At 43.0% G+C, this 26,767-nt stretch overlaps 3 protein-coding genes across 3 annotated transcripts in view; 2 read left to right on the forward strand and 1 right to left on the reverse strand.

The window, feature by feature from the left end:
• The window catches only part of LOC126556126 (failed axon connections), a 48,335-nt gene extending 24,050 nt beyond the window's left edge, over positions 1-24,285 (forward strand). The window contains exons 2-5 of the mRNA XM_050211345.1: positions 22,726-23,064; positions 23,593-23,739; positions 23,835-24,031; positions 24,102-24,285. Coding sequence (XP_050067302.1) covers positions 22,726-23,064; positions 23,593-23,739; positions 23,835-24,031; positions 24,102-24,279 — 861 coding nt within the window. The 3' untranslated portion in view covers positions 24,280-24,285. The remainder of the gene's footprint in view (positions 1-22,725; positions 23,065-23,592; positions 23,740-23,834; positions 24,032-24,101) is intronic.
• The window catches only part of LOC126556345 (signal peptidase complex subunit 3), a 586,951-nt gene that overhangs the window by 441,314 nt on the left and 118,870 nt on the right, over positions 1-26,767 (forward strand). The window lies entirely within an intron of this gene.
• Positions 1-26,767, reverse strand: part of LOC126556137 (GDP-fucose protein O-fucosyltransferase 1) — a 452,711-nt gene that overhangs the window by 56,994 nt on the left and 368,950 nt on the right. The gene's annotated exons all lie outside the window — the stretch shown is intronic.

A 26,767-nucleotide genomic window follows, 5' to 3' on the forward strand; every position in this document is an offset into this window, starting at 1 on the left:
ACAGCATACCGTTTGGATGGGTGCTTGTGTTTTTGGGAACGTGCGTGGAAACTCCAGTTCCTTGGCGCGTACCAAACATCCAACCACCTCTACAATCCGTATCCGTTGGTATCCGTTTCGTTCGCAGTCGTTAGATAGAGGTGGCCCAGGCTGTATGGCTGTTGCACTTTTGGTGACCGATGATGGCTTATGGGGAAGTGCTTTTAGGGTTTTGTCCGAAAATGTAATTACCCATAATTATCGCACCATACGTGGTGTGTCGATGGCAGACACTTGCCAAGGGAAGTTATGCGTCGTCGAATCGATCGGTCCACTGCCAAATGGACAGTTGCTTTATGTTGAACAACAAACCAAAATTTTGTAAAAGCGTCTTGAGTGCTGCGTGTGGAATGGATAATGAAATAGAACCTGAAGGTACGGTTGTTTTTCCTGCTGACGTTCGTTGGTTTGGGAACTTCGAGAAGTTTAGGTTGGTACATGGAGAAATTCCGTTGCTTAAATGTCAAGCTAGACGTACATGTGGGAATTATATGTGAGGTAAATTTACTATGTTTTTATGCAGTTAAATTGTTATATAAGTGAGTCAAACATAAACTCATAATTTATTTTATTTTCTATAATATTTTTCATTGTAGTATGACTAGGATCTGATGCAAAATTAAGAACATAAATTGCTGTCAAAACACCTAATGCGATGTTCCTTCTTTTTATTTTGATATTAAAAATAATATCAAACGGAAAGTGGAACACATTCTCATTAACGTTCAAGGTGCAGGAATTTCAATTGATTCCCGTTCCTTCAAAGTTATGCACAGCAAGTGCAGTAGGTTAATGATGATTTTTTAACTTTCATTTCACACGGTTCAGTTTGAAAATTTTGCGCGAAAAATCGATCCGTTCCCGTCCCGCGACTGCAACATAAAGTACAAGCGATAGGAGTTCCCGTCCAAGCCCACACTCCGACAAAGTCACCCATCCCATTAGGGAGCATGATTTTCTCGTTAACCCCATATTAGGTTTGCAGGGCGGCGTTGCACACGCCGTTCGTTGTTGGACGGTGAGCTGCGAGGCAGAACGAAACGATTCGTTACCAATCAGGTGAATTCATTGGAGCAAATTAGTACAAACCTTTTCGCGGCTAATCGTAGCTCTTTAAATCGGAACTTTTGGTATGGCCTTTTTTAGCTAGAGCAATAATTTGACCTCTCATTCGATGAAGCTATAGCTACGTTAAATGCTCAGCAGGGCAGTGATACCGGTTATCATATGCCGGCGAAAAGCATGTAACAACACCAATCCAATAATGCTGCCAATGCCAGGACAACGATATGGTTGTGTGTGCGTATCAAGGAAATTGAATTTTCCCTGCCCACCATGGCGCCGACTACACCATGCAGAGTCTCTCACTTTTACCGGCTCAGCATCCCCGTGGCGCTGGCAAAAGGGTTCAGTCTCTACGGCTAGCGGTGGTGATGGAAACTGAAAGTGAGGCACAGTGGGTTGCGGTGGTTGCTGTCAGGAAGAGGGTACGTTTGGTGAATGCGTTGGCAGGATGTATCAATCTACTCGGTCGCGGAAATTGCCTTTCGTGGATCACATCGAACTCTGCGGTGAGAAGACCTATTGAATTGAGGGGTTGGAAAAAGGCGACCGAAAAAAAAACCCCGTCTCGTTGATCGATCGAGCGTCTTGATTAGATTTTTCGGGGGTTAGGACCTGGCTACAAGAGTCGTGTGCGTTGTTACTTGCTTTGGCCTATGTCTACGTAAAGGTCAAGTCGAAGTCAATCTCTGTATATTAAGATGTACGGAAATTGCGAGCTTAACAGCCACATCGGAAGGGCCAGCGATTGGGACTTTTGGTACAAGACGAAGACGAAGTAACAGTGTGAAGATGTGCTACGGAGAAGACTAAATTACTGTGATCTATTCGTCCGAGGGATGCATTTGCAAGAAACAGTGAGAAATCCTTGAATATTTGACATGCATATGAAGGTGAGCTGTTGTGAGTGCCCGAATGTTTGCATTGTGGCCTGGCATGGCGTAAATATTTATGCGAGATCTATGTTTAATAAACCGTCCAGGCCAGGTCTTCGACGAGCGTCACTGACGAAATGTCCGGCACTGTGTGTCTCGCCTTCAAAATCTCCTACCAACGAAGGGCAAGAAATGTAAACTATCGTTTCCTTTTCGATGATGGAATCAAAGACGCACGCACGGGAAGGTTAGCGCGTGTCGCCGGCATCATCCCAAAAGGTCTTCTAATGAGCGTTCGCGCCCGCCGTGAGACTGCAACGAGTGAGATGTATTTACACGGCGTACTGGAACGGACAGGGGAAAGTGTTGCCTGTTGCTACAGAAGAATGAATGTATCAAACGCTAGCCATAAGAGTGGACCTTGTTTGTTTATGTAGATGTCCGGCGCAGGGTGCAGCAGGCTACTAAAGTCGCTCCACCCTATATGCAACCGTGTGGCATCGGTGATCAACCCTTTGTTTCCTTTTCCTTACGGACGTTTTTTGGTGTTAAAATGGCGGTCCCGATTTTTTTTGGAACGCAACCGTGGAAATATGAAATTTTCAACGCCTGTGGCCCCATCTTTTGCGCGACCCCGTAAGCCGGTCCCGATGCAGATTGGCCGTTAACTGACACAGTTGGAGTAAACTATTCGCTCGCCCGAATGGTTTGCTGCGGCAGTGTAATTAGGTAAAGTTTATCTTACGCTGCTTTACGGTGGGTTTCGTCCATTCGAAGGTATTTGTGTGTGTGTGTGGAGTCATGACGGGGTTATGTCGAGAAGTACACATCAAGGATCGTAAAATTGAATTGGTGAAGAAGTGCAAGTTATTGTGTTTATGTGTAATTAGCATTAAATTGGCATTTATCGCCAGTAACGCTTTAACATGTTCTTCAGATGTCTAACACAGCACTAAAACTATAATCGTTATACGATCTGACTACTTCATAACTGTCAAAATCCTTCGTAATTGAGTACTAAGCGACTGTAGGGATTGCTTTGCACGGTGTCATTGTCGTGACGTGACCTACTGACGTCTAGTATGTTCATTATTAATAGGACATTTACTTTGTTGTCTCGGAGGTTGAGGTCATAATTAGATTGTTTTCCTCGTTGCAGTAAGTTATGGACTACCTTATCTTGGTTTTATCCATGTCATATCCATATCCCTACAAAATATATTCGCCATTTACCATTTGTCAATAGTTGAATGGTCAAAGGTAACAGTCAAACTCATAAACTTGGAGAATTTTGTTGTGAACATTTCCTATTTTCTCTATCATATAAAATATTTGTTTTTCTTTTAGCGGCAAGCCTTATAAATTTGACCTGGTTTTCGCTCGACGGTTTCCACCATTTTTTTACTTGTTAAGAGCAATTGATTCATGTAATTGTCATTCACTACTGTCATTTCATTGTGATTCATGTAAATATCAGAATTTCAGAGCCTCGTAATTCATCTGCTCTGATAGTAAAACAAAATTATATTTCTTTATAAAGATAATTCGATATTAATATGTTCGCTTTATAGGAATTTTGGGACTTTTTTTTGGGTATTAACGTGTGCACTAAAAAAGCGACTTTTTTCCGATGCGTGGTAAAATGGAACGAAAAAAAAATAATGTAATCAATCAAATTGCATAGTTTTTGTTTTGTAAATCTTGAATTTAAGAAAAAAATATCCAATCTTTGCCTCGTCATCTTGCTGCCTTTTGTCGGCTAAGTGCCGACAACCATGAGTGTCAACAAATATTTTGTTGACCTTTTTTCTGTTAAAAGGTCGCCTATTTCATCAATTAATCCCTGACTTTGACCATGAAATAATTGCATGGTTAGATTTTCCTCTTCAAATCGATCTAGAGCTCCTGGGTTTGCCTCAGAATCGCCCCAAACACTCCTTTTTAAAGCTCTCCCTTCGAGAAGAAAAAAACTTCGCCATCTTTGGCTTACTTTTTGATGCATGTGGTAGCTATTGAGAAGCTCCTTGTACTATAAATCACATTGGTCAATGCCTTTCCTGGAGAAAATAAAACGGGATGTGACGTTTTTTTCTTTGATTGCATACCGCAGCTTCCGTTGAATGTTTCGGGGGCTTAAAATGGTCGGCCCTTCTTCAGTCAGATCAGATTTTGATAGATATTTGCCCAATCGTAACAGGACGACAGGAAATGTGACACAAAGGTCGACCTTTTCTCGGGCCCGGATTGAGCAGACGGTGCGAACAAACTTATGCACAAAGTACTTTTACTGTTCTAGCCCTAGCTACTGTTAAATTAAGAAATAAAGCTCTCAAATTTTGACAGTATTTAGTCAACTAGTATACATTGACAACTGACCGGTGGAACGATCCCTAGGTGACAAGGTAAGCGCTTGAAAAATTGGATCATTTTTGTCACTTTTTTAATGTATAAGTTAAATGACAGTTAGTAATTTGTGTTTTTCAACTATCAAATTAACCAGACTTTTAAAAGTTAATTTTTATTTATAATTAATAATGACGGTCCAGTATTTTAAAAGTTAATATACTTACTGAATTTGTTTGGTTAATATCACGAAACAATCAATCCCACTTCTCTTTGCTTCACTATTAAAAATGTTGGACAAACTGTTTTTTTTTTGCTCCACGTTTTGCTGCACTCGCTTGTGCACTCTAGCACTTCAAGAAGTACGTGACGAATCGAACATATTTCAAGCGATGGTTTAATGTTGCATGCAGCGGTACTGCAGCACCGGCAGGCGGGATATTCAACCTAAGGGGTGGTTGAAGTTGAAAGAAATTCATTCATAAGTTTTGCTTCGTTGTTTTACCCCTTTTGACCAGTGTTGAAGAGAGAGACACGAACAGTTTTCAATGTTATATTGATGAGGTTACAACCGGAAAAAGGTTGTTCTAGCTGCACCCGTACGGTTCGTCGTTCGAATGATCTTCACGCCCGCTAAACCTCTTCACATGTGACCGAGTTCGATGATCATTGGTGCAGCAGTGGTATGCAGTAGTCACACGCTGGAAGCGGAAAAGCCCGTCTAGCGTTTGTGTTTCAGTTTGATACTTTTCTTTCTTTTCCTCGCTCTCTCGCTCTTTTCGAGTGGGTGTACATTCATGAGTGTTAATGAAAAGTGCATCTACCACTTTGTCTGCCACTGCCAGACTGTGTGCTGTGTAGTTTTTTTTTAAAAGCAGCAGAACCAGATGACGGACTTTGCGGTACAGTTGCAGTGCTGCATGCCTCCACGATATGCACACACACACACACACGCAGCTGCACAGAGCTGTCGAGTGTTGCATACCGGCCTACGCAATGAACAATCAACTGCATTCTTGCGGCTGCGATTGCGATTACTGTGCATAAAGAATAGTCCTCTCTAGAGGGCAAGCGTAGCCCTCTAAGGGATGCATTTGTGACCATTCCTGACCGCGGTTACAAACGAAAGACGGCGATGATGCGAGGGGGTAAGCTGCTTAATAATTCATTAGTGCAGCAGCAGCAGCAGCATCCTACCCGGGGGAGCGGTGATAGCTTTAAGCTGCTGAAGATGTACCAATAAAACAGCACGGAAAGCTTGAAGGACAGCATCGTGTGGCAATAGTTTTGTTATATACAGACGGTAAGCCATATGAAATGTGGCGGCAAGAGAATTGAATTCGATTTGGCATTGCGAAATTGTGTACGAGTGCATTCCGTTCAAAAGAGAAGGTCAGAATAAACATTTGAAGTTTTCTTTTTTCTTTTAAATATTTTGCTTCATTTAAATGCGATTAATGTTTGTTAAGATTTGTTATTTTATTATTTATTAAATTTATTTTTTTTAAAGAATAAATTATGTTATAACATTGATAAGCTTTAAAATTACTTTTATGAATATGATTTATCATTTTATCCTTTTTGAACAAACAACAGCGAATCATACATTACGTCCATTGGCAAATTGGAAGAACAGAGTACTCACATAAGCTTTGCTAGCCTAAATAATAATTTATTTCGTAAAAACGCTGCAATCATTCAATCATTCAAGCTAAGAGAATAAATATCACTCACTCATCAATCTCGGAAATTAGCAAATGAATGATGATCTTCATATGAAAGGGGGGGTTTTTTTTTTTGTACCGCAAACCACTGCTGTCGTGTGAAAGTTGCTTCATCAGACCATGAGCATTGGTGGAAAACCAAGCCACTATTTTCCTATTTCGCTTTGTTCGTCGCCGCGCACTTGGAGCAAAAGCAAAGCCTCCTCTCCCTTCACTAATTGCTGTCATTTTCGCCTGCAAATTGCAAATCATCGCATTTTGGGGAGGAAACTTTTTTTTTTGGGGGGGCAGGTACGTACGGCTTTCGGACATATGCTACGACCCGGGGGGCGCCGAACCACCACCGGCCGCTTTGTATGTATGTTTATTTCAACTTTCTCCTGTCAACATCAATTTGGCAGCAGGGGCAAGCATGGGCTTTCTTTCTGTTCGATCGCACGGGAAGACGCGAAGGCCGGCCTGGATTTTTGTTCGTGTATCTTTGGGCTATGCTGAAAATCGTGTTTCACCACGTGTTGTGCGCGATCATCCTGTGTATGTTTGTATGTACGCATAGTAAAGAAGAAAAAAAACACCCAATTTTCACCGGGACCGGGATTTTGGTGGTGTTGTTTGTCTTCCATTTCTGAAGCGATACATACCTTCTGCTCACTACCATCGTCATTCCCACGGTCCGTTCAGCTTTGGTGGTTTTGCTTAACTAAACACACGTTACGCGTGGTTCGGATGCAAACCCGTCCCGGGAGTAAAGGGAGGCGCCAAAGCTTCCCCCTTTAACCCGTGTCAAATGATACGACCCCGAAAATAGCGATCACTTAACATTCTGATCTCTCCACCCCATAATGTTTGAGAGTGGCTCGGCCGCTAAGTTTGGCTTGGATTTTTCTTTCTGCAGTGTTAGTAACCGAGCGGAGGAGGGGGGGCCTTCCTGGGGCATTGAAAGGGTGGGAGGGATGCGGTATGTGTGTCGGCAAACAATGAACCTACTCCCCATCCTGACTGCCGCTGCTATATCATAATCAACTGCATTGGTCGATGGGTCAGTGGAAACGTCTTTGTCACTCCTTCCTATCAATTACCTAATGCTTTATTAATTGAAAGATTAATGGTGGTTTCGTGGCGATATGATGGGAAGGTTTTAGTGTGAACGTTTCGTTTTTTTTTTTAGGGGGAGCGTGACCCATTAGTATGGTGCTCTAGGGGTGAACCGCCAGGAAAACCATTTCTGTTTGGATAGAAATATTTGATGGATGTATCGAGGCGAGTGAGCGATTGAGTTCTGAAGCTGAGTTGGAGACCATTATAGTTGCGTTGGGCTCTATGCAAGCATGTATGATCCATTATTCTCTATTTATGTTACTTGATTTGAATGGATTGTTGAGTAGAACAGAAAGGGGTTTCTTGCAGTAAACATTTGTTTGGTTTTCATGCCAGCTCTGTACTGTATAAGGATGCAAAAGCTGTATAGAAAAAGCTATTTCACGCGAATTTAATACTAATTTACTTAACACTTTTACATCCTTTGAACTTAACAAACTTTTGAGTTGAATCAACAAATTGTAATGATTATTATTTTTCTCTCGTTGCAGGTAAGCGTTGAGCATGTTGTGAAAGCTGCTCCGTTTTGGCTGGAGAAAGAAACCTATTAAGGTTGGAATTTGAACGTTGAAAAAGTTGTTAACGTTATTCGCTTTATGGAAGGTTTAATGGAAATTCGTTTGTCTTTTCAATTTAAATTTATTCCTCATTACTGTAAAGCATTTTCGAAGCCCAATTTCCGTTAAACGCCGGTACGGCACCTCGTAATGATGTTCCTTTTTTGGTGGGCCCGTGCGGTTTAGAAATCTTTGTGTTTGCAAGCGAAATTCGGGGTCAAAAAGTAACGGGCATACAATAGTAACAGCAACGAAAGCCTCATAGGGCCAACGGGTTTAACGTAAATGATTACAAGTCAAACGGAAGCGATTACGAACGCGCCATGATTATTGTACTACGAGGCTTGCAGCTCTCACTCACAAAACGGTTCACCAGTTAACGGGGTGCTGTCTGTCACACCAACCACCGTGATTCGTGACCAGGTGCAGGAGAGTCCAGCGCGGAAGGTTAGCAGCAGCAGCAGCGCCACCGGTCCAGTGCTGACCGGTGGCAGTTTCACAGATGTGCAACAGGTAGCTGCGGTACTTTTACGATAACTTCCGAGAGCCCCCTCCTGCCCCCCATGCGCGCCGGAAGTGGATGACAATTAGTCAAAAAATAGACACCCATCCAACAATGTGAGCGGAATAATGTGCCGTCCGGAAACGGTTTGGAGAGAAACGATGCAAAGCACGCAAAACAATCGAAAACGTAAAGGTTGGAAGGGAGCTGCATTAAGAGTGATGAGTTGATTAGCAAGAATTTAAATTTGTTTTGCTACTAGACGTTGCTGTACAATGGTTATTACAATAATTCTTTTGCCAATGATAGGACGGAATGGGTCTCCTTCTAAAAGAACGTGACAACGCAGACAGGCAATTCCCGCTGTCATGTAAAGATGTAACGCGATGTTACAGGTGGAAATGGTTGGGAACCGGGGACTCACACACACACACACACACACACACACACACACACACACACACACACACACACACACACACACATGAGATCCACCCCCATAGGGAAAATACCATCCACCGCACAGGTGTAATGCAGGTAACTTTATTTGATTCGCCAAACAATAGACTTGCTGCGACGGTAAGCGACGAACTGTCTGTCCGGTTGGGTTAGTCTGTAATGTTTCACTATTCGCGGTCCGCTGTGCTGTCCGCTGTGGATTCATTCCCTTGGATGGAGAGAGGTGTGAGGGGGAAAAAAATGCTGCTGGCGCGGGTGGTTGCGCGGGAGTAAAATATGCGATTTGCCACACGCTTATGCAATTAATTTGCATACGATAGTGGATGACAAAGCGCACCAAGAGCACCACCATCACCCAAGCTAGATCTTTCTTCTCCAGCTTCTCGCCAGTCCCTCGATATCACACTTGACACTATCAGGTTTGATGGTGGCGTATGGGAATAGTGGCGCATTGCGATTCTGCGGCCGGTGCCATTCACTTGATGAAATTTTTTTTTTTTTATTGCCAAGTTTGCGAAAGGCACACCGTTTGCGGAAGTGTCGTGCCTGCCGTTCTAGTGCTAAATGTATGCACACAATCACATTACATACACACCAATCAAATGTGTGCACGCTGCCCATCACACACTTGTCCGGGGCCGGGTGGTAGACCAGCCGTTTGCTACGGAATGGTTACATTAGCGAGGTATGCGACAAGCTCGGAATGTTCTATGGTAACTGCGCTTCTGTATGTTAGAATATGGACGAGATGTAGTGAAGCAGAGCAAAATGGGGCGATGGGCAAATGAGAAGGATGATTCAAGGACTAGTGTTTGCTGTCAACGGATTATTTAATGGGATATTTGTTCAATTAGAACAGCTTTAAGGCTTAAAGAAATTTGCGAATCAATTTCCTAGTTTGAAGTTCACACATCAAATGAAGATATTACGTCCAGATCTGACTAGATAGGATGCAACTTAAAGCATCAATCTGGAAACAATGTGCTCCAAGTCAAGATCGAATCGATAGAGCGCGCACCTTACGATCGATCCCGTCTGGAATGTTTATTACCTCTTCGGTTCCATTGGAATGCTTTATCGATTCCGTCGATCACGATCTGTCTCTCCCTCTTCTCTAGGTTGGCTGTATATTGTTTCATATTCCATCCCAACTCTCGTAGAAATTGCTTATAATGATTGTTTTTGCTTTTGCGCTCCAACGGACAATATTTACATCAGCAATAATTGAAGGTTGTGAAATGGTTATTCGTTTTTTGTTGTTGTACATGTTGTTGTAAATGTCAGCATTAACTATATGGGCATTAAAAACTGGATGATGGACGATAAGGGACGATTTGTGGCACATAAAAACATTCTTTTTTTTTATTTATTTATTTTAATATGACGGCTCCACGCCGTATTGGCAACAGTTTTGTTTCAACTGTATTAAGAAATATTAAAATCCTTCCAATGTTGTGCTTGGAATTTCCACTCCATTTGGCACATAAAGCTTTTATTTATATAGAAATATACCTGCTGAAAGGTTTTCTTTCTACACTGGTTGCGGTTTGGCTGCCGGTAAATCATCTGGCGAAATGAAATGACATTGGCGGTGAAACTAGAATAGAATAGCACAGCTTGTGGTTAAACTTTGCAACCGCATGGAATACGGCAGATTAAATAAAGGGCTTGATCAGCTTTGAAGCTACCATTGCCTATCATTTTCTAGTTCGTACGATATTGCTGCACTCCCTACTTGTACCCTCGGCAGTACGTGTGAGCTACGCAAAATGAATCGATGATGGGAAAATAATTCAGCGCCTTTATGAAGATGATGCTGGAGGGATGTGGTTTGATTTTATTGCGTCTTGTTTTTTTTTGTTCAGAATCCCCGTCAATTAGAATGAGATTGACGAGAGGTACGCCAAACGGGGGAAAAGGAGGATCAGCGATCGGAACATGCATCGACAAGCAGCGATGCAATAATTCATAAAATTGCTCTCAGCAAATTGTTAATGTACGTGTTAGATTGGAATGGAGGGAACGGAGGCGGGAAAGAACTATGAGGGGGAGGCGTATGCCATAAAGAATGCAGTAATCTTATTAAAATGTTTACTTAAACAGTCATCATTGACATGACTATGGTGCGTCAACGGCAAGCAAGCTGCGGGCAAATCCAGTGGAATGCCGCCAGCGAACGTATTTAGTACCTTTCCGCGGCTGGTTTAGCACCAAGAAAGGGAGGTAGACAACGGTGGTTCGAAGGGAAGTTAGTTGTCTATGCATATTTCAAACTGCATTTGGTTAGACGACGAAGATGACGACGACGCGCTGGAGAGCCCGGGGTGAACGGGTGAAACTATTCATCGACGTGTGATGGCTCTTTTCCGGGACTATATCTCTGGTTTCTGTTGGGTGGATCGCAAAGAGATCGTAACGGTGGTGGAAGACACACAGGAAGCATCGTCTAGTGTTTGTTTTTATTTCAATTTCACTCGGCAGTTCTGTCACGTTGTGCAGAGCGCATAAATTCTGCACTGAGGCGGAGTGGTGAATGGAATACAAGAGGTTTTAATGTAATTGCCACTAGAAGCAGCTGAGTTGGAGCAAAAGATGAAGGAGAAGTTTGAAGAGTTATGGTAAAATTTATTTCTTTAAAAGGGATGGAGACAGGAGCTGGTTTGTTGTAAGAAGTTTTACAAATTTGAAATATTTGAACGAGTTTGAGTTTGAATTTGTCTGTTAACTTGGTTTTCAACTAGTTTTGTCTTTCGAGTTTCGGTTTTAGTGTCAAAACAATGACAATAATTCCCGGTTTGATGAGGAAGATTGTAATAAGTTGATGGTAGATAATGATACTGGGACTGGCTGGTTCCCCTAGAGTGAGGACTGACTATCCACGTGCTACGTGCTATCAGCACGTCTAGTAAGTCAACCGATGGCCGGCGTGACCACCTCTCAGGTCGTTAAGCTAAACAACAAGTAGAAAATGATAAGGCCATTTCTAAGGAACAATCCAGGAAATATCTTCGATCTCCTCGATTGATAATTTCGATTTCCTCGAGCATAATATGCAGGGGTTTGAGAGGAATTATCATCATCATCAAAGTTGGGGAAGTATCGCAGGAAGTCGAGATTTCTACACTTCCGGCTATCGCACAAACCTTGTAGAGTCCTAAATCTAGTGCTCTAGATTTTAGCAATTTTTCGAATACTCTCGATTGTAAATGTCCTCAAGCATTTTTAATTAGAATTGTTTCATGTCTTCCTCCTCCCGAACAACATTCTAGGTCACACAGGCCATCTACTGATTTACGAGACTTGCTAATATGACGTAGTTGGATAGTCAGGCTTCACTGCGGGGACATTATTTGCATTATTTCATGTGTAAATGCTATAAGTTTCTCTACAATTTCGCCGGATCTTTCAACGCGAAATATCCAAGTCCTGGAGCTGTCCATAAAAGACCAAGTGTTGTGCTAACAAAGATTTTGATTTGATTTGTTTATTATAAAGTATGACGGCACGTCACCGTGTATTGTCAACACCATGTGTAACTGAAACATTGAACATTAATAATAAGGTATTTCCTTCTTATTCTTAAGGTATTCTTTGCCTTATCCCTGGCATGCTCGGTGGAGATTATTATTTTATTTGTACAAAAATTTTGACTTGTTCTATTTCTTTTTTATATCTTTATATTTCTTTGTTACCTTGTTTCAAAGTGATGCTCGTAAGGAACATAAAGCAAAAGCATGCCATTGCTAAGAGAAAGCGAACAAGAGCGTTTTAACGTTGCTTTAGATCTTATCTGTGGCACTTAGGAAAATTGTCCAAAATTACACTTTCGTGGTCTCAGACAGTTATCGGAACGATCTGGACGAGTAGTAACAAATAATTAGGTTTTCTGCAATTTTCTTATTAGTTTGGTCCCCACGCAGCCCAACCATCTCAACATTAACTTTTTGTTTGTTTCTGGCAATGCACAGTGAAAGTGGCCACAAATTGTGATTTTAAACACAATCCTGCATCAATTATTTGTACGCCAAGCAAGACGTGCGAGCCTAACCTTAGGCCAGCTGCTCCTCATTGTTAGAAGAGAAGAAAAAATGAGTGAGAAAAAAAGGGATCACGCGAACAAACACAATTCCTATAGATTTGAAACGACCGACAATAGGAGCGCGCCGACCAACTTCCAATCGGGAGTTTTGGGATCACGTTGGGAAGGGGGGGGGGGGGGGGTTTTTCGGTTGCGGTTGAACAGCTTATGTTTACTTGTGATTTTTGGGCTTTTTCATGGCAAGTTGCTAGCTACTGTGTTTGTTATTCCAACGCTCCTTGAACACTACTGTTTTGTGATGTGATTTTTTACGTTTTATTTGACTAAAATCGTATTTGTATTGTGAGCTGTGGTGTCAAAAAAGAAAAACTGATTTAAATTAATCAAAGATGTGTAAATTTCCAAAGAACTTCCAATACTATTTTGATACACAAAGTCATCAGAATAAATCTATTAATCCCAAACGATATCTGCCCACACATTCCCATGATCATTGTCGCTTCTCCCGGTTTTACCCCAACCCGCAAAACGCTCCCCAAAAGTGGATGATTAGGTTAGGCAATCATAAGCTTTCAGCTGGCACATTTCCTCACACTTTGCGTTCTTCGGACGAACAAGGAAAACCTCGAGGGTGCCGATGGGTGCGTAGCGAAAATAGGTGCTAACGATTGCCCGGAGATGAAGCTAATTAATTTTCCGTAGTAATTCGCCGTTGACGTCGCCACGTGGCTTAATGCGCCGCGGTGCCAAACATTAGGCGCCGCAAGTCATCGGCATTTCCCGCACGGCAGCATTTGGAGCACAAGAAGCTGCACGCGGTGTGTAATGCTTCCGCTCCCCACGGCCATGGCTTTCGCGAGGGTCCGCATTTGTAGCGCAACGCCTTTTGTGTGTGAGGTCGCGGATGGGGCCACGTAATTGTGGTTTATTACGCGCAAGGAGTTCACATTACTCGTGCCTCTTCCTCTCTTTCCGCAACGGGGCGAAAGCTACGGTCAGAGTTCGCTTTCATTGTCGGAAAAGCGGAAGCAGCGAGGTTTAGGATTTTCACATTCGGATGCGTTTTGGGGGGGCTTCCGCTGGAATAGTTTGCGTGTATGATCACCACCGGAGTTTGGCTGGAAATTATCGTCTCCGTTATGATTGGAGAGTAATTGGTGTTGGTGTTCGTGTGTATGTTTTTGTTGTTGTTATCTTCTCTCCTTGTTTTTGGACTTTAAAGTCTTATCGGTTGCGCTTTCGTTGGTTCGAGGTGTGTTTTATTCCCCCCTGAAGCAGTAGCGCACTGAGTCATGATGATGGTCTATACGCTTTACGAGGTGAGAAACGAGGTGATTATTGTTCGCACAAAATGAAAGCAGCAATGATTGACCCAGATAGGGTATCATCTGAAAAAATGGGAAGTAGTGAAAAAGCTCCAGTTTCAAACGTTACGATGTTTTGGGACTTTCTAAAAAAAGCGTTACACGCGTTGTTTAACTGGGGGTTAAAAAATGGATAAAATGGAAAATAATCTCGGAGGTGTTTGTTAAGATGAGAGGCAGTAAATAATTATTGCATATCTAATAGAAAATTTGTTTTTCTAGATAAAAATGTTTTTGGAATATTTTTACATAATTTAAAAAATCAAATCAAATTAAAAGTTGCGGAATTCTGCCTTGTAGTTGACGACGATAATTATTCCAATTAAAATGTCTCATCCTAATCCTAATTTATATGCCAAAAAGAGCATATAAATTACATGCTGTGCACTGGATGATTCATCAGAAATGATAACATGATTAACATTTGCCGAAGTTTCACGTGTCAATTCACAGCCCTAAATCGCTCAATTTCAAGCGGTTGTAATAATGTGTTCTCTTGCTGTTAATATCGCCCAAGAACTTTGCCACGACCGTATTCTCCCGGCGTTGGCGGTCGAGCGGAAGGGATGCAATTCAACGGCGCTTGTACAAATATTGACCCTTTTCCAGTGTACACCCTTGCGCGACTGTCAACAACTCCACGGTCTTTTGCCTCGCCCGTAGCGAAAGACAAACAGTAATCTCCCCCCCCCCCCCCCCCCACCCCACCTACCCTTCCGGAGTGTATGAGCCCGAAGTTGTAGGGAAAACAATCCGTGTCTGTGAAAGGCGCCAACCAACACCACCATTCCCCCCCCGAATCCAATAATGTGGTGCAGAGTTTTTCGGTACATTCGGTTAAACACGCTGGTTTGGGTCATTTGTGTTGCCGTACGTCGATCAATCGAGGATGGACCGACGCCGGGTGAAGTGTTTTACCAGAGTAAACAAACCTAACCTTACTTTTTACGTTGGAGTGCTTCTGATGAGCGCCTTTCGACTCGATTTGGATGAGTTGCTGTTTTTTTTTTGTGGGGTTCGTTTTCAAGAGTTTTGGGTCTTTAGAGCGAGCGTGTAAGATGGGAGCCATTAAAAAATTTGTTCCACTTTTTTGGATAAGTTATTTTTTATACCGTTGTACAAGCAATGTCGGACAGAAGCGATCAATTACTTTGCAGTTCTTGTTAAGAGAAGAATCCTTCTTGATCCTTGAATAGTTGTTCGAAAGCACAGAAATACATGTTACTAGCAGCACATAGTTTCAATTGGATTGCAGATTTTCGTTGAGCAAATTGCTCAAGTGCCTGCAGTAGAAGTTTCTTGCTTTCATACTCAAACTTTTCACCCCTGCTTTTATGCAATACCGTTTCCAAGTTGTTCCAAAATAATGATAATCTACCATAGAAAATGACGCAAGTTCATTGACTTTTCGTTTTGATTCACAACAGTCAACTCGTCCAGGGCAGCAAACGGAGAAGAGAGATCGTCCAAAACATGATACTCCCGTATCCCATCGACATAAAGTAGGAATGGTCCCTACGATGGTCCGATAGCGCTTCTTCTGGCCGACAGGCCGCAGGCAACATACAATGTTACACTGCACTGCTTGACGACTTCGTTGAAGTAGAGTGTTTTGGCTGGAAAGAAAAGAAAGGACACATAAAAACCGAAAATATGTTGCCAACCATTTCGACGACCGTTGGACAGGTTTTTTTTTTGGTTTTGTGTGTGTTGATTTCGGGTCCCGTTCGCTTCGACACATTCCAGCATCGAAAGTGGAATGCTGTGTTGTGTGTGATGAGACTTTCCTCCGGGTGGAGCAGCGTTGGGATTTTCCCTTTCTACTAGATGATGAAATCTTTATCGTGGAGTGTGCCGATGGTCGATGACCACACGGAACGGGGTAGGATGCATGTGGTGTGACACGCATTACGTGAGTTGATTAAAGTTATCTAATCCTTGAAGGAAATGCTGTTGTTTGATGTTGCTTGCTATCATATTTTGCATGTCCCTTTGAACCTGCGTGCAACAGCTATCTCGAGAGCGATCGAAAATAATCGACCACGTCACATCCGCTGGAATTTGTGTCCGCTAGGCGTAGGCATCGTCGTAAGAAAATTCCACCAATTCCAGCGCAGTTTCGAGCATTTCCAGTTCCAGCTTTCGCTGCTCCAGCTCCGCACAGTCCGGCGCATGGTAGTAAGGAAGGAAGAAAACAAACCTTCATTTTCGTTCGTCTCTTAACGTCAGCTCGTGTTCGCGTGCCGCCATAGTTATGCTGGCGAGCGTGCGAGTCTTTATGTTTCTAATTATGCGCCGTTGCTGTTTGGTCGCGCGTTAGAAGCGACGCCTAAGCGACAATAATGAGTCTCGTGGTGTGGCTTTCGATGGGCGCCCCCCTTGTCCCGCGGCCGGATCGTTTGCCGGAACGCTCTTTTGCTCATTAAACAACTTTCCGGGTGGGTGGGTGATGATGGTGTGTGCGCCTTCAATTATGCAAATCATCGGCCGCGCTCATCGGGTCGTGCCGACTTGTTGAAGTGATAGAATGCGGAAGAGGACCGTCTCATCAGATGGTGACCTCGTCCGGACCGCTGGGCTACAGGTGACGAACGGAACGGTGAACCGATTTCCGTGCCAGCAATCAGTTCCGATCTGAGGTTGTACCATGCTTCCCAACGCTGACGGTGTTATTGTTGTTGCAGATCGACCGGTCTATATACCGTCGGGACGACATTCCTCAAGTAGAGGGCTCGTGTTTTGAATGCATCATCCGGTGGTAGATTATCCTCACTTCCCGAAACGTGTGCGGATATATGTGTTTTTGCTGTCGTCACGGCGCTGTACGAACCGTTTAGCAGCGCCGGAACTGGAATGACCGGTTTCCGTGTGTCAAGGCTGCGCTGTGCACGGTGTAGATTCCTTTCGGTATGATGGTGATGATGGTTTCCTTATACCGATTAGATAACACCAAACGTTACACGACTCCACCTACTGCGCTTCCCCTGCCCGGTTTTAGTATTTACATTCCACAGAAGGGCTTGTGAGAAGGACACTCCTTATGACAATGATCCAACAACATACCTGTATGCATGAAAGTGTGCTTGGCGACGTTTATGGACCTGTGTGCAGTTTGTTTGCATTGATAATGAGGGTGTGCGCGTCTTTATCGAGGTGACAATGATTCAATTAGCATTTTAATGCACCCCAACATCGGTATGCACACTGGGTAACACATCCCAAGCTCCAATTTGCAGCGGCTGCGAGTTAACTTCGCGCTAGTAGCGCCATCGTAGATGGAAGCAGTGACCAAAAAAAAAAAACGGAGTGAAGTTTATTAAGGTAAAGTTGATATCATACGCCCGATGGGCCAAGCACCACGGTGACACGACGGTTGTCGAGAAGAGGCAGAAAAATAAATTACTACAAGAAGAGCATCGCTTAAAGAAGGGTGTGAGGGTGCGGCCGGTTCCGTATGAGGTGCTATAAATTAATTGAATCGTTCGCATTCCAACGAGTTCACCATGTCTAATTGAAGCTATGGGTGTTTGTGTGGAGAAAATGAAGCATAAACGGTGTACCATATTTATATCTGTTCGCCATGTTTGAAAATGAACATGAAATTGAATTGGAAAATTGAACAATATTCACTAGTAATGAAAGATGTGGAAAGTTCGAGCACATTGCTATACAAATATTCATGATTAGGGCGATGCTGTTTGTGCTTGTTTGTGTTGGCAAACATTTTAAAGGGAGGTCTTGGTTTTGTAGAAAATCTCACATAGATTTCATATTTATTTATTTATTATAAAGTATGACGGCGCGTCGCCCTATTGTCAATCAACTTCATATAGTCTTTGACATAATTATATTTAAATTTGAAATTACAAACCTTCCTTTCACAATTTCTTCTTCACTTAGTGCCATCTAAAGGCTTACTAAGCTTGCTGATACCTTGTAGTTGCATAGTCAGTCCTCACTACAGGGGAACGGTCCGGATTGTACCGCGATCCTGTCGTCTGAAGACCGGCGCCGTTGCCGCATCGCCATCTTTTGCATAACTAAGAACGTTAAGAATTGTATTCTTAAAAATGCAAAGAAATACGAGTTGATCTCGTAGAAATAATTCGCAAAGGAAATTGGAAATTCTTCTTCTTTTTGACTTAACGATCTCCTAGATCACGCCGGTCATCTAAAGGCCGTGGGCCACGAGAGATTTCAAAATAAAAATGTCAGGTTTTCATTAGTGTTTGTGACATTTTCTTGCTTTGAAATCGTTTTTTGAGAACCTGGCGCATACACAATCTACCTGCATGGGGTAATGGAGAAAACGCTGAAATCGAAGTTTTGAGATTTCAATAGTTTAAAATTTCGTGTGGCCCTGGGCCTAGTAGTAACACTTACTACACAGATTGGTAAAAAGTAGTTGTACAGTCAGTCCTCACTACGGTAGAATGGTCTGGATTGGTCTACTTCTTCCACCGGGCCCAGTTGGAAAATACTTGAGACAATAAATGTTCTCATTGTTAAATATTTCTTCAAACGTCAAAAACTTCATTTACAATAATTACCAAAATCTGCCAAAAAATCAGCTTTCAAAAAACCCAACAATGGTCAAATAATGTAGAGATTCACAGAACAGAAACAGATTAGTTCCAGTTAATTCTACTATAATCAGAAGTCTATAATTGATGTTCAAAATGGAGTCCCATTTGATACGAAATTGAATCAAATAAATTCAAATCTTCGTCGATTCCTACAGCTAGAAACATTCTCAGAAGGACCTGATGGCATCTTATCAGCGATCCGGGCAAAAGAATGAATGTAGAGTTTAACTTCAAAATTGAAATACGATCGTAGAAAACCGTATAATCTCAATTTGATATCCATGCATTCCAGGAATTGAAGTACCTTTAAGTAGTAGGATTTTTGAAAATCTTCTATATTTACGCTTCTGGTTTTTTATATCATCCGAATGCAGCTTATTTCTGATGAACTTATGAAAGCATATTTCTTAGGGTAGAATTTCCTCAATATTGAGATACTATGGAATTAGAAATATTCGAAAGAAAATCGAATAACATTGAGGATGCTATTTTTCTATACTTTTCCGCTGCACGCCATTAGAAGTTCTTTGCATCACACAGTACAGTGTCTGGAATCAGTAATATGTCAGATTCCATACTCGCCTTTAAATACAACTTTATCCCTTTGTGTGATATTCAGAAATCAGATCAGCTGCTACCAAGCTAACTTTTGCCTCCAGAAAACAAACGAAGCAACGAGTAAAGCATTTAAATAAGCTTATTACGCTATGTTAACACACTGCCACTGCTTTCGTGTTTTTGCAGCATCAGTTTTAGCATCCGGAGGAGAAGAAAAATCTTATTATTTGTGTCCGGCGATGGCAGGGGCTTGTCAGATTAATCCCCAAACGGAAGACACGCACTGAAAGCGGATCTCAAGATCCGGTTGGTAGGCCAACGTATTATTCTGTACGAGTGAAAATGGGCTTTTCTTTGCTGTTGGAGCTTTTCTTTGCTGAAGAGAGCGAGAGAGAGAGAGAGTGTGTGTGTAAGATAAAGCACAGAGTAGCGCATAAAAGATGCATAACTGTGCGCAAGCAACAGTGTCAAGACAAATCTGTTCAAATAGACAAAAAAAAAACGAGACAGGCGAAAAAATGGCTACAGGAAATGGGCCACACACACCAACACACGAACCAGGGTATTTGGGGGGATTGTGCTAGGGCGGGAGGGCAGGTCGAGGATAAAGTTCTCGACCAATCGCAAAACTCCAGGAGCGAAAGCCTTCCTAAAACCGAAAGCCGTGCGACACCACAATCTTCTTGCCCGAGGGGACTTTATGAGGGCTTTATGTGGGTGGTTGAATTGACTGGTAGAAATTCAGGAAAAATCTCACCAGACCGACCCTTTTTTCTTCCTCGAATGCCCTGTCTTTGCCCTGACGCTGTTCGCGGATGGACAGACTTTCGGTCTAGAGAGAGAGCAAACAAAAAAAGCTTCTTCCAGATTTGAAATCTGAACGAATGACTGGCAAGCAAATAAAAGTAATAGTTGCCTGTGCGAGAGATTGGAATGGAAAGTGCACATTGCTTTTGATGTTCAGGAGGGGAGGCTTTTTTTTTTTGCACCACAAACCAAACCGACCGCCGTCTCGGAAAATCACCTTTTCCGAGCCCATTAAAAGCCATTCGCCATTTACCCGGTTTTTCCTCCACTTTTGTTGCTGTTTTTGTTGTTATACCTTTGTATATTGGAAAACGAAAAGCAACAGCAACTGGCAAGGAAAAAAAGGATTTTTTCATCATCTCCGAAATGGGTGTTTTCAAACTGTTGGCGTCCTAAAAACCGGTCTCCTGGCACTCATTTTCTCCACTCACCGAATACGGTAACGCATCGGCACACCCATACACATACAGACGCGGCGTTTATCGTTATCCTTTTCGGCGTCTATCACGTCTGCCGCCGACTTTTCACTACCTTGCTTCCTCCTCCCCCCTCCCACACCTCGACGATCAACCGACAAACACACGGAGGACTTTGCGAATGATGAAATCGGTGGCACTGTTGCTAAGCACTGCTGCTACTACCACAACTAGCGCACCTTCTCCACCATCCCCTGGTTTTGTTTGAGAAGGGCGTGAGATAGTGGCAAATGCGCGCGCCCTGTAAATGGCGGTTCCTATTTTCCGTAGGGATAGGCGGCCCGATCAATAATAATGTGTGTCCTTACGCGCGCGCCTTTCCCATCGTAGGTTGAGTGTCGAGTGCACCCGGCAAAACCCCCGGTAAAACCCCGGCAATTTTAGCTCCGTGGTGTTGGTGCATGGTTGGCGTTCGTGTATGGGTGTGTTTGATGCCTAGTCCTGATAAGAAGGTACACTGCTCTACGGGTGTGTGTGTGTGAAAGGAGGAAAATGAGAGATGTGTGTGCTGGTAGTAGTGGTGTGCATACGAACGATTAAAAGGATATTCGGAGGCTTTCAACTGTGAGCATTAAATGTGGGCACTCTCTCCGAAAAAAGAAAGAAAGAGGGAGAGAGAGCTCGATGAAAGAGAAGAAAATAGGACGCTTTTTCATTTTGTTGCTACACGTTTGAATTTTGCACATGGCGCTCGCTTCTATAGGCCGGAAAAACGGCCACCCAAAACGTGGTCGACTTGCCTAGCTTTTCTTCTCCTAAAATCAGCATCAGCAAATTTTCCAACGATTCGTATACGGAACGCCTTTACCCTAATGGAGCCCCACGCGTACAGCGAAAGCAATTAGTAGACGAGGTTCACGGCTTTTTATCACACATTTAGCAACCACTTTAAAATACTTTCAACCGTAAAGTGAGCTCTTCTATTAAATTATTAACAATATAAGCGGTGTGTAGTGCCCTGACGCCCACCGACACAACAACGAAGGGCGGTGTGGGTGTGGGTACCCGGAGGGCACGATACGATCCAGTGCTTCCACCCCACAACCAGCCAAGCCAACGCACAAAGCAAATCATTGGAGGATAAAATTAGATTTCAGGGGAAAGTAAACGAGCCGTCGCCGGCTGCCCGGCTCCACAAGCGGTGAGTGAAACGTACGGAATGGCATCAGCAGAAAAAAAAGGACAACGCGCCTCCGGCCTTCCCTTCCTAGAGCGTCCGGGTTTCCGGGGCCGGAAACAATTCGCGTTTGCGCGCGCAATAAGCCGCCGACCACATAGACGTCCGGATGGGGAAACGGAAAACTGGGAAGGGCATTGATGTCTGAGGGGAAGAGAGGGCAGGGTGCAACTGTGTTAGTGTGACAGGACGCCAGCCCAGGACGCCGCCGAAAGGCGGGCAAGGGCGGAATGGTGAAACTTTGATTTGAGATGGGTGTTCGGTCCAGATTTTCTTGTCCAACGTGTGTTTTTTTGTTGTTGTCGGTTCTCTTTCCTATGAGAAGAAAAGCTTTACACTCACCACCCACGCTTGCGAGGAAAAGCGACCGATCGAGTCGTAAATTTAACACCACTAAAGCGCACTGTCTGGGTGTGTTGCATTGTGTTGCCCCACCGAAAGAGAGGATACATGCGTATAAATCATCTATCCCGCGACAGCGTTAATGTTGCGCTTAATGTATGCAATGGAAATGGGATTTATTGTGCGAACTCGTGAAGCTTCTCCATCGCAACGCAATTTGACATGCTTTCCATTGTACGACCTAATGGCCCTCTTGCTGTGCTTGTACTTGTCCCTGTAGGTTTTTGCGAGAAGAGAGTTCGATCCTGGCGTTTGGCTTAATGGCCGACACATCCAAATGTGAGCAAATGTAGGCCAAATCGGCGGCACCGGACATAATCGAATGTGAACAATTTGCACTGGTGTGTGCGGACCTGATATGCTGTCAGCATAAACTTCCGGACAAAGAGACACACCTTAAGGGTGATTTTGTTGGAGTATTTGAATGAAAGATAGAATATGTGAGAGCTTCTTCAAGTTGAGCTTGTTTGTTTTTCAGAGAAAAATATATTTTTATAAAAAGACAACAAAAACAGACAATAGCAGAGGTTTTGCTACCCCTCCCCAGCTAAGATGAGCAAGTGTTGCTGATTAAATATCGCTGCGTAGTCAATATCCCTTCCAAGGACTCATGAATAATCAACATTTTTCTTTCTTTCTTTCTCTTCTCCCTTGCAGAACATTGACCATAAGCTGAAGCTGCGCTCGAAGAAGGGACAGCTGCCTTTCGTCGAAGTCAATGGCGAAGAAATCGCAGACTCGACCATCATCATGCAGGAGCTGGCGACGCGCTACGACAAGGACCTGGACGCCGCCCTGACCCAGGAGCAGCGCAACATTGCCCACGCGATGATCTCGATGCTGGAGAACCATCTTGTCTGGGTGGTGCTGTCGTGGCGCAGCAAGAACACCGAACAGATGCTGAAGGGCTACAAAATTAACCTGCAGCACGCCCTCGGCAGCCGTCTGCCGAACGCTTTGCTGAACTTCTTCTTCAAGTTCCAGTTCAGTCGCAAGGTAACGTTTCTTTTTTTTTTTATTTGGACTTTCGAACTGTATGTGAATGCGTGTGGTTTGTCTGTTGTGCACACCCCCATCTGTCGTCCTGTTCATACTTGTGCTATTGGGCTTGGCATATCACCAGACTCACCTTGTGCGGTAGCAATTTTTCCCTCACACTCATGCTACATTTGCAAGAAACATCTCACATTTAAATCTCTCATAGAACGTTAGCAAAGAGCTTGATCAGTTTGCCTGATTGGAACTACTATCGATCAAATATGAGAGCGTCCTTCCATTCCTGCATGAACACTCAAATCACACATAACCTTGTATCATACCACGCTCTGACTTTTACAATTGTTTTGAACCATTTTTGGTGACCAATAAGAGATAGTGTCCTGTACAAGAATAGAAGGATTTAAGGAGGGTAACTTACACAAAAATGGAACTTAACAATGCCCGAACGACATTCATCTCAACCATACCGTCATGTAGTGTGCACCCGTTTGTTAATCGGAACCATCCGTCCTCTAACGTCTCTAGTGTTTCCAGGGTGCTAAAAAGGTGAAAGCTCAAGGCCTGGGTGTCCACAAGCCCGAAGAGATCGAGGAGTTTGGCCGCAAGGATCTGAAGGTGCTGTCCGAGCTGCTGGCCGATAAGCCATTCTTCTTCGGTGACGAACCCACCACGGTATGTAGATGTACCAACAAAAAAAAAAAAGATAATAAGGACCCGATCATGGAGACTCATGCGTCATACGTTCTCGAATCCCGTTCCAATTTCAGCTCGACTGTGTTGCATTCTCCGTGTTGGCACAAATCCATTTCATCCTGGACGAAGTCAAGTACGGTCTGAAGGAGTTCATGCAGGAGAACTGCCCGAATCTGGTGGGTCACGTTTCGCGAATTAAGGAACGTTGCTTCCCAGACTGGGAGGATATCTGCACCAAGCTGGATCTGAACGCGCACATCCCGAAGCCAGAGTAAGTCGATGCATCCGCGGTGCAATTATTGCAAGCTCTATTATTAACGTAAACTATCGTACTTTTCTAGACCCGAAACCAAGGAAAACAAGGAAGGTGCTGATACGGAAAAAACTGCCGAACAGGACAAGAACGAGTCGGAAAAGGAGCTCGAGAAGGACAACTCGAACGAGAAGTCCGAAAAGAAGGAGGAACCCGAAAAGGTGGTGGAAGAAAATAAAGAAAAAGAGGAGGCAGCCGCCAAATAAGGTGGACCCTACGATGCATTAAGATCTGGGGTTCGGCCGCCGCCGTGCAGCAAACAGCGCAAAGGGAAGCATAATGCTTTTTACACTATTCTACTGTAGCCGTCGATCCTGTTTAAAAACCAGTGTTGCGACGAGCAGCCCGAAACATCCACCAGCTTCTCTTCACGATTTAGGAGAAGCCGATCCAATTCCACCTACTCTTTATGCGAGGATATATATTATTTTGTAGAAAAAAAAACCAACACAGGAAGGAAAAAACCTCTAACCCGAAATACACACTCACACCACGAGCGAAGAGTGATACGATCGGAGTTTTTTGGCCCCGGTCCGTACAACTGTCTACGTCCCCAATTGTGGGGTGACATTCGGGTCGATATGCTTTATTTTTTGTCGTTGTGTAATGTGCAGAATTTTGGGGGAAAAGCTTCTGCTTTTCTTTTTTTGATAGTTTATTCGATATTTGGCTTTTTTTGTCCTTATATATAAATACTTTATTTTTTTAAAAAAAAGCTGTTTCACATGTTTTTGATAGTTTTTTTTTATCACATGCATATAAATCTTCCCCCCAAAAATAAAATTAAAAAATCTTTACCTTCCGGAATAGTAGCATAAAGAGATGGGGTGGATGGGAGTATATTAATTGAATATTATATAGAAAAGATAAAATTAAACAAAATCAGAAAGGAAGTAAAAGATTCATACGACATAAGCCGAGGAGGAGGGGGTGATGTGAGCGTGATCCCGTTTTTTGAAGACCAAAAGTGATGGAAAACAAAAAAAGGATCGCACCACGCGCCGAATGGGAAAAGAAGGAGGGGGTTTTTGAGAGGGGGGGGGGGGGGGGAGGTGGAAACGCAATCCGAAGAGAAGGGATGTGCGATTCGAAGAGAATGTGCCAGCATGATGATTATGATGATGATGATAACCACAGGAAAGTTAAAAACAAATAAAAAAAAGCGGAAACTGTAGTAGCAAAAGCGACATAAGATAAGAGGAAAAAGAAAAAGGTGAATAAGAACGTGGAGAGAAAGAGAATAGAAAGGAAAAGGGTGGAAAAGAAGGAGTTCAGACATGACAAAAGAAAATGGGAAGAAGTAGCAGGCGTTTGTGAGATTGGAAAACCCGTAAACGGAAATGGCCACTGCCGAGTAGTGTTTTGCGTTTCGCGCGAACAATGTTGCCTCCTTCCTGGCACAAACAGCAAAAAAAGCAAACAAACAAAAAACTTTCAAAAAAAAAAAATAGAAATTACTCTAATTAAGTAAAAATGGGAAAATTAAAAGCAAAACACAAACAAAACACACAAGATGGAGAATGGGAGTGAATGAAATGAGAGAAATAGAGAGAGATGGAGAATGGGGAAGAGATGCAACAGGCTGTCGCACCAAACAACATCGGACGGTGGTGCAAAAAACAGAGGAATGTGCAGCATAAAAAAAAGGGAAACAGGAATTAGGATATGCATACAATACTCAAAAACTTTTCCGTTTTGTGTAAAGATTTTTTGCAGGCGTAAACGTAAGTGGATGTTGCTGGAGAGACTCAAACAAGCAAAACTAGGTAAATGAAAAACGAACAGTAACAGTAACCAACAAGAGCAAAAGAAACAAAACAACAACAAAAAAAAAAGTCAAATAAATATTTTCGTCTGTTCAGTATTTTCGCTGAACAGCAAACGACAACCACTACCGGAGCGGACAAACGAGATGTAAGATTCCCGATTGAGATAGCTTATTCTCGGAGGGGATGAGGATGGTAAAGAATGACGCTGTTATGTTGCAACATTGCAATGAGAAAGTAGGTTGCTAGCTAGAATCGTATCTGCGTGTAAGTGTTGCAATTGTTCGTTTTCATTTTAGCATTGTCTCTGAGTGATTAATTCGTTGTTTTCCACCATTTTCACACGGGGGGCTTTTTTTGCGTAGCAAAGGATAGTCAGCGCAGAGTTAGAGGACAGTCTCAAGTGTAGGGACAGCAGGGTCCTTATTTTACAATTTTTGGTTCTCCCCTAACCCTCCCCGTTCTTCCCCGCGCTCCATCTCTCCCTATCTCTCTATCACTCTTCCGAGCTTCATATTTGTAAACGGAATAATTTAGGAAGGCCACAACACACATGATTAATGCCCGTGAACGAGCGATACTAGTAATTGTACAATTGCTATTGAATATTTTTATATTTTTTCTTATATATTTTATATTTATAGTACTTTTATGCAAAAACACACAAACATTCATACTCACAACACGTACACACAAACACACAAAATACATTTAAAAAAACGAAAAGGTAATGTATAATAAACGAAAATATCTCTCCCGTGTACTTTTTGAGGTTGGTTTTTGACGACTGCTTGTGTAGAGCGGGAGAGGAATATTGCAATTTTCTCATTACCGTTTTGCGCATAATTAGGTTTTTTTTTTTGCAGCAATAGTAGTTGTTCTGCCTCTGATCTACCCCCCCCCCCCCCTCCCCCGATCTGAAAATCTG

This window comes from Anopheles maculipalpis, chromosome 2RL (assembly GCF_943734695.1).
Source record: "Anopheles maculipalpis chromosome 2RL, idAnoMacuDA_375_x, whole genome shotgun sequence".
Lineage (NCBI taxonomy): Eukaryota > Metazoa > Arthropoda > Insecta > Diptera > Culicidae > Anopheles > Anopheles maculipalpis.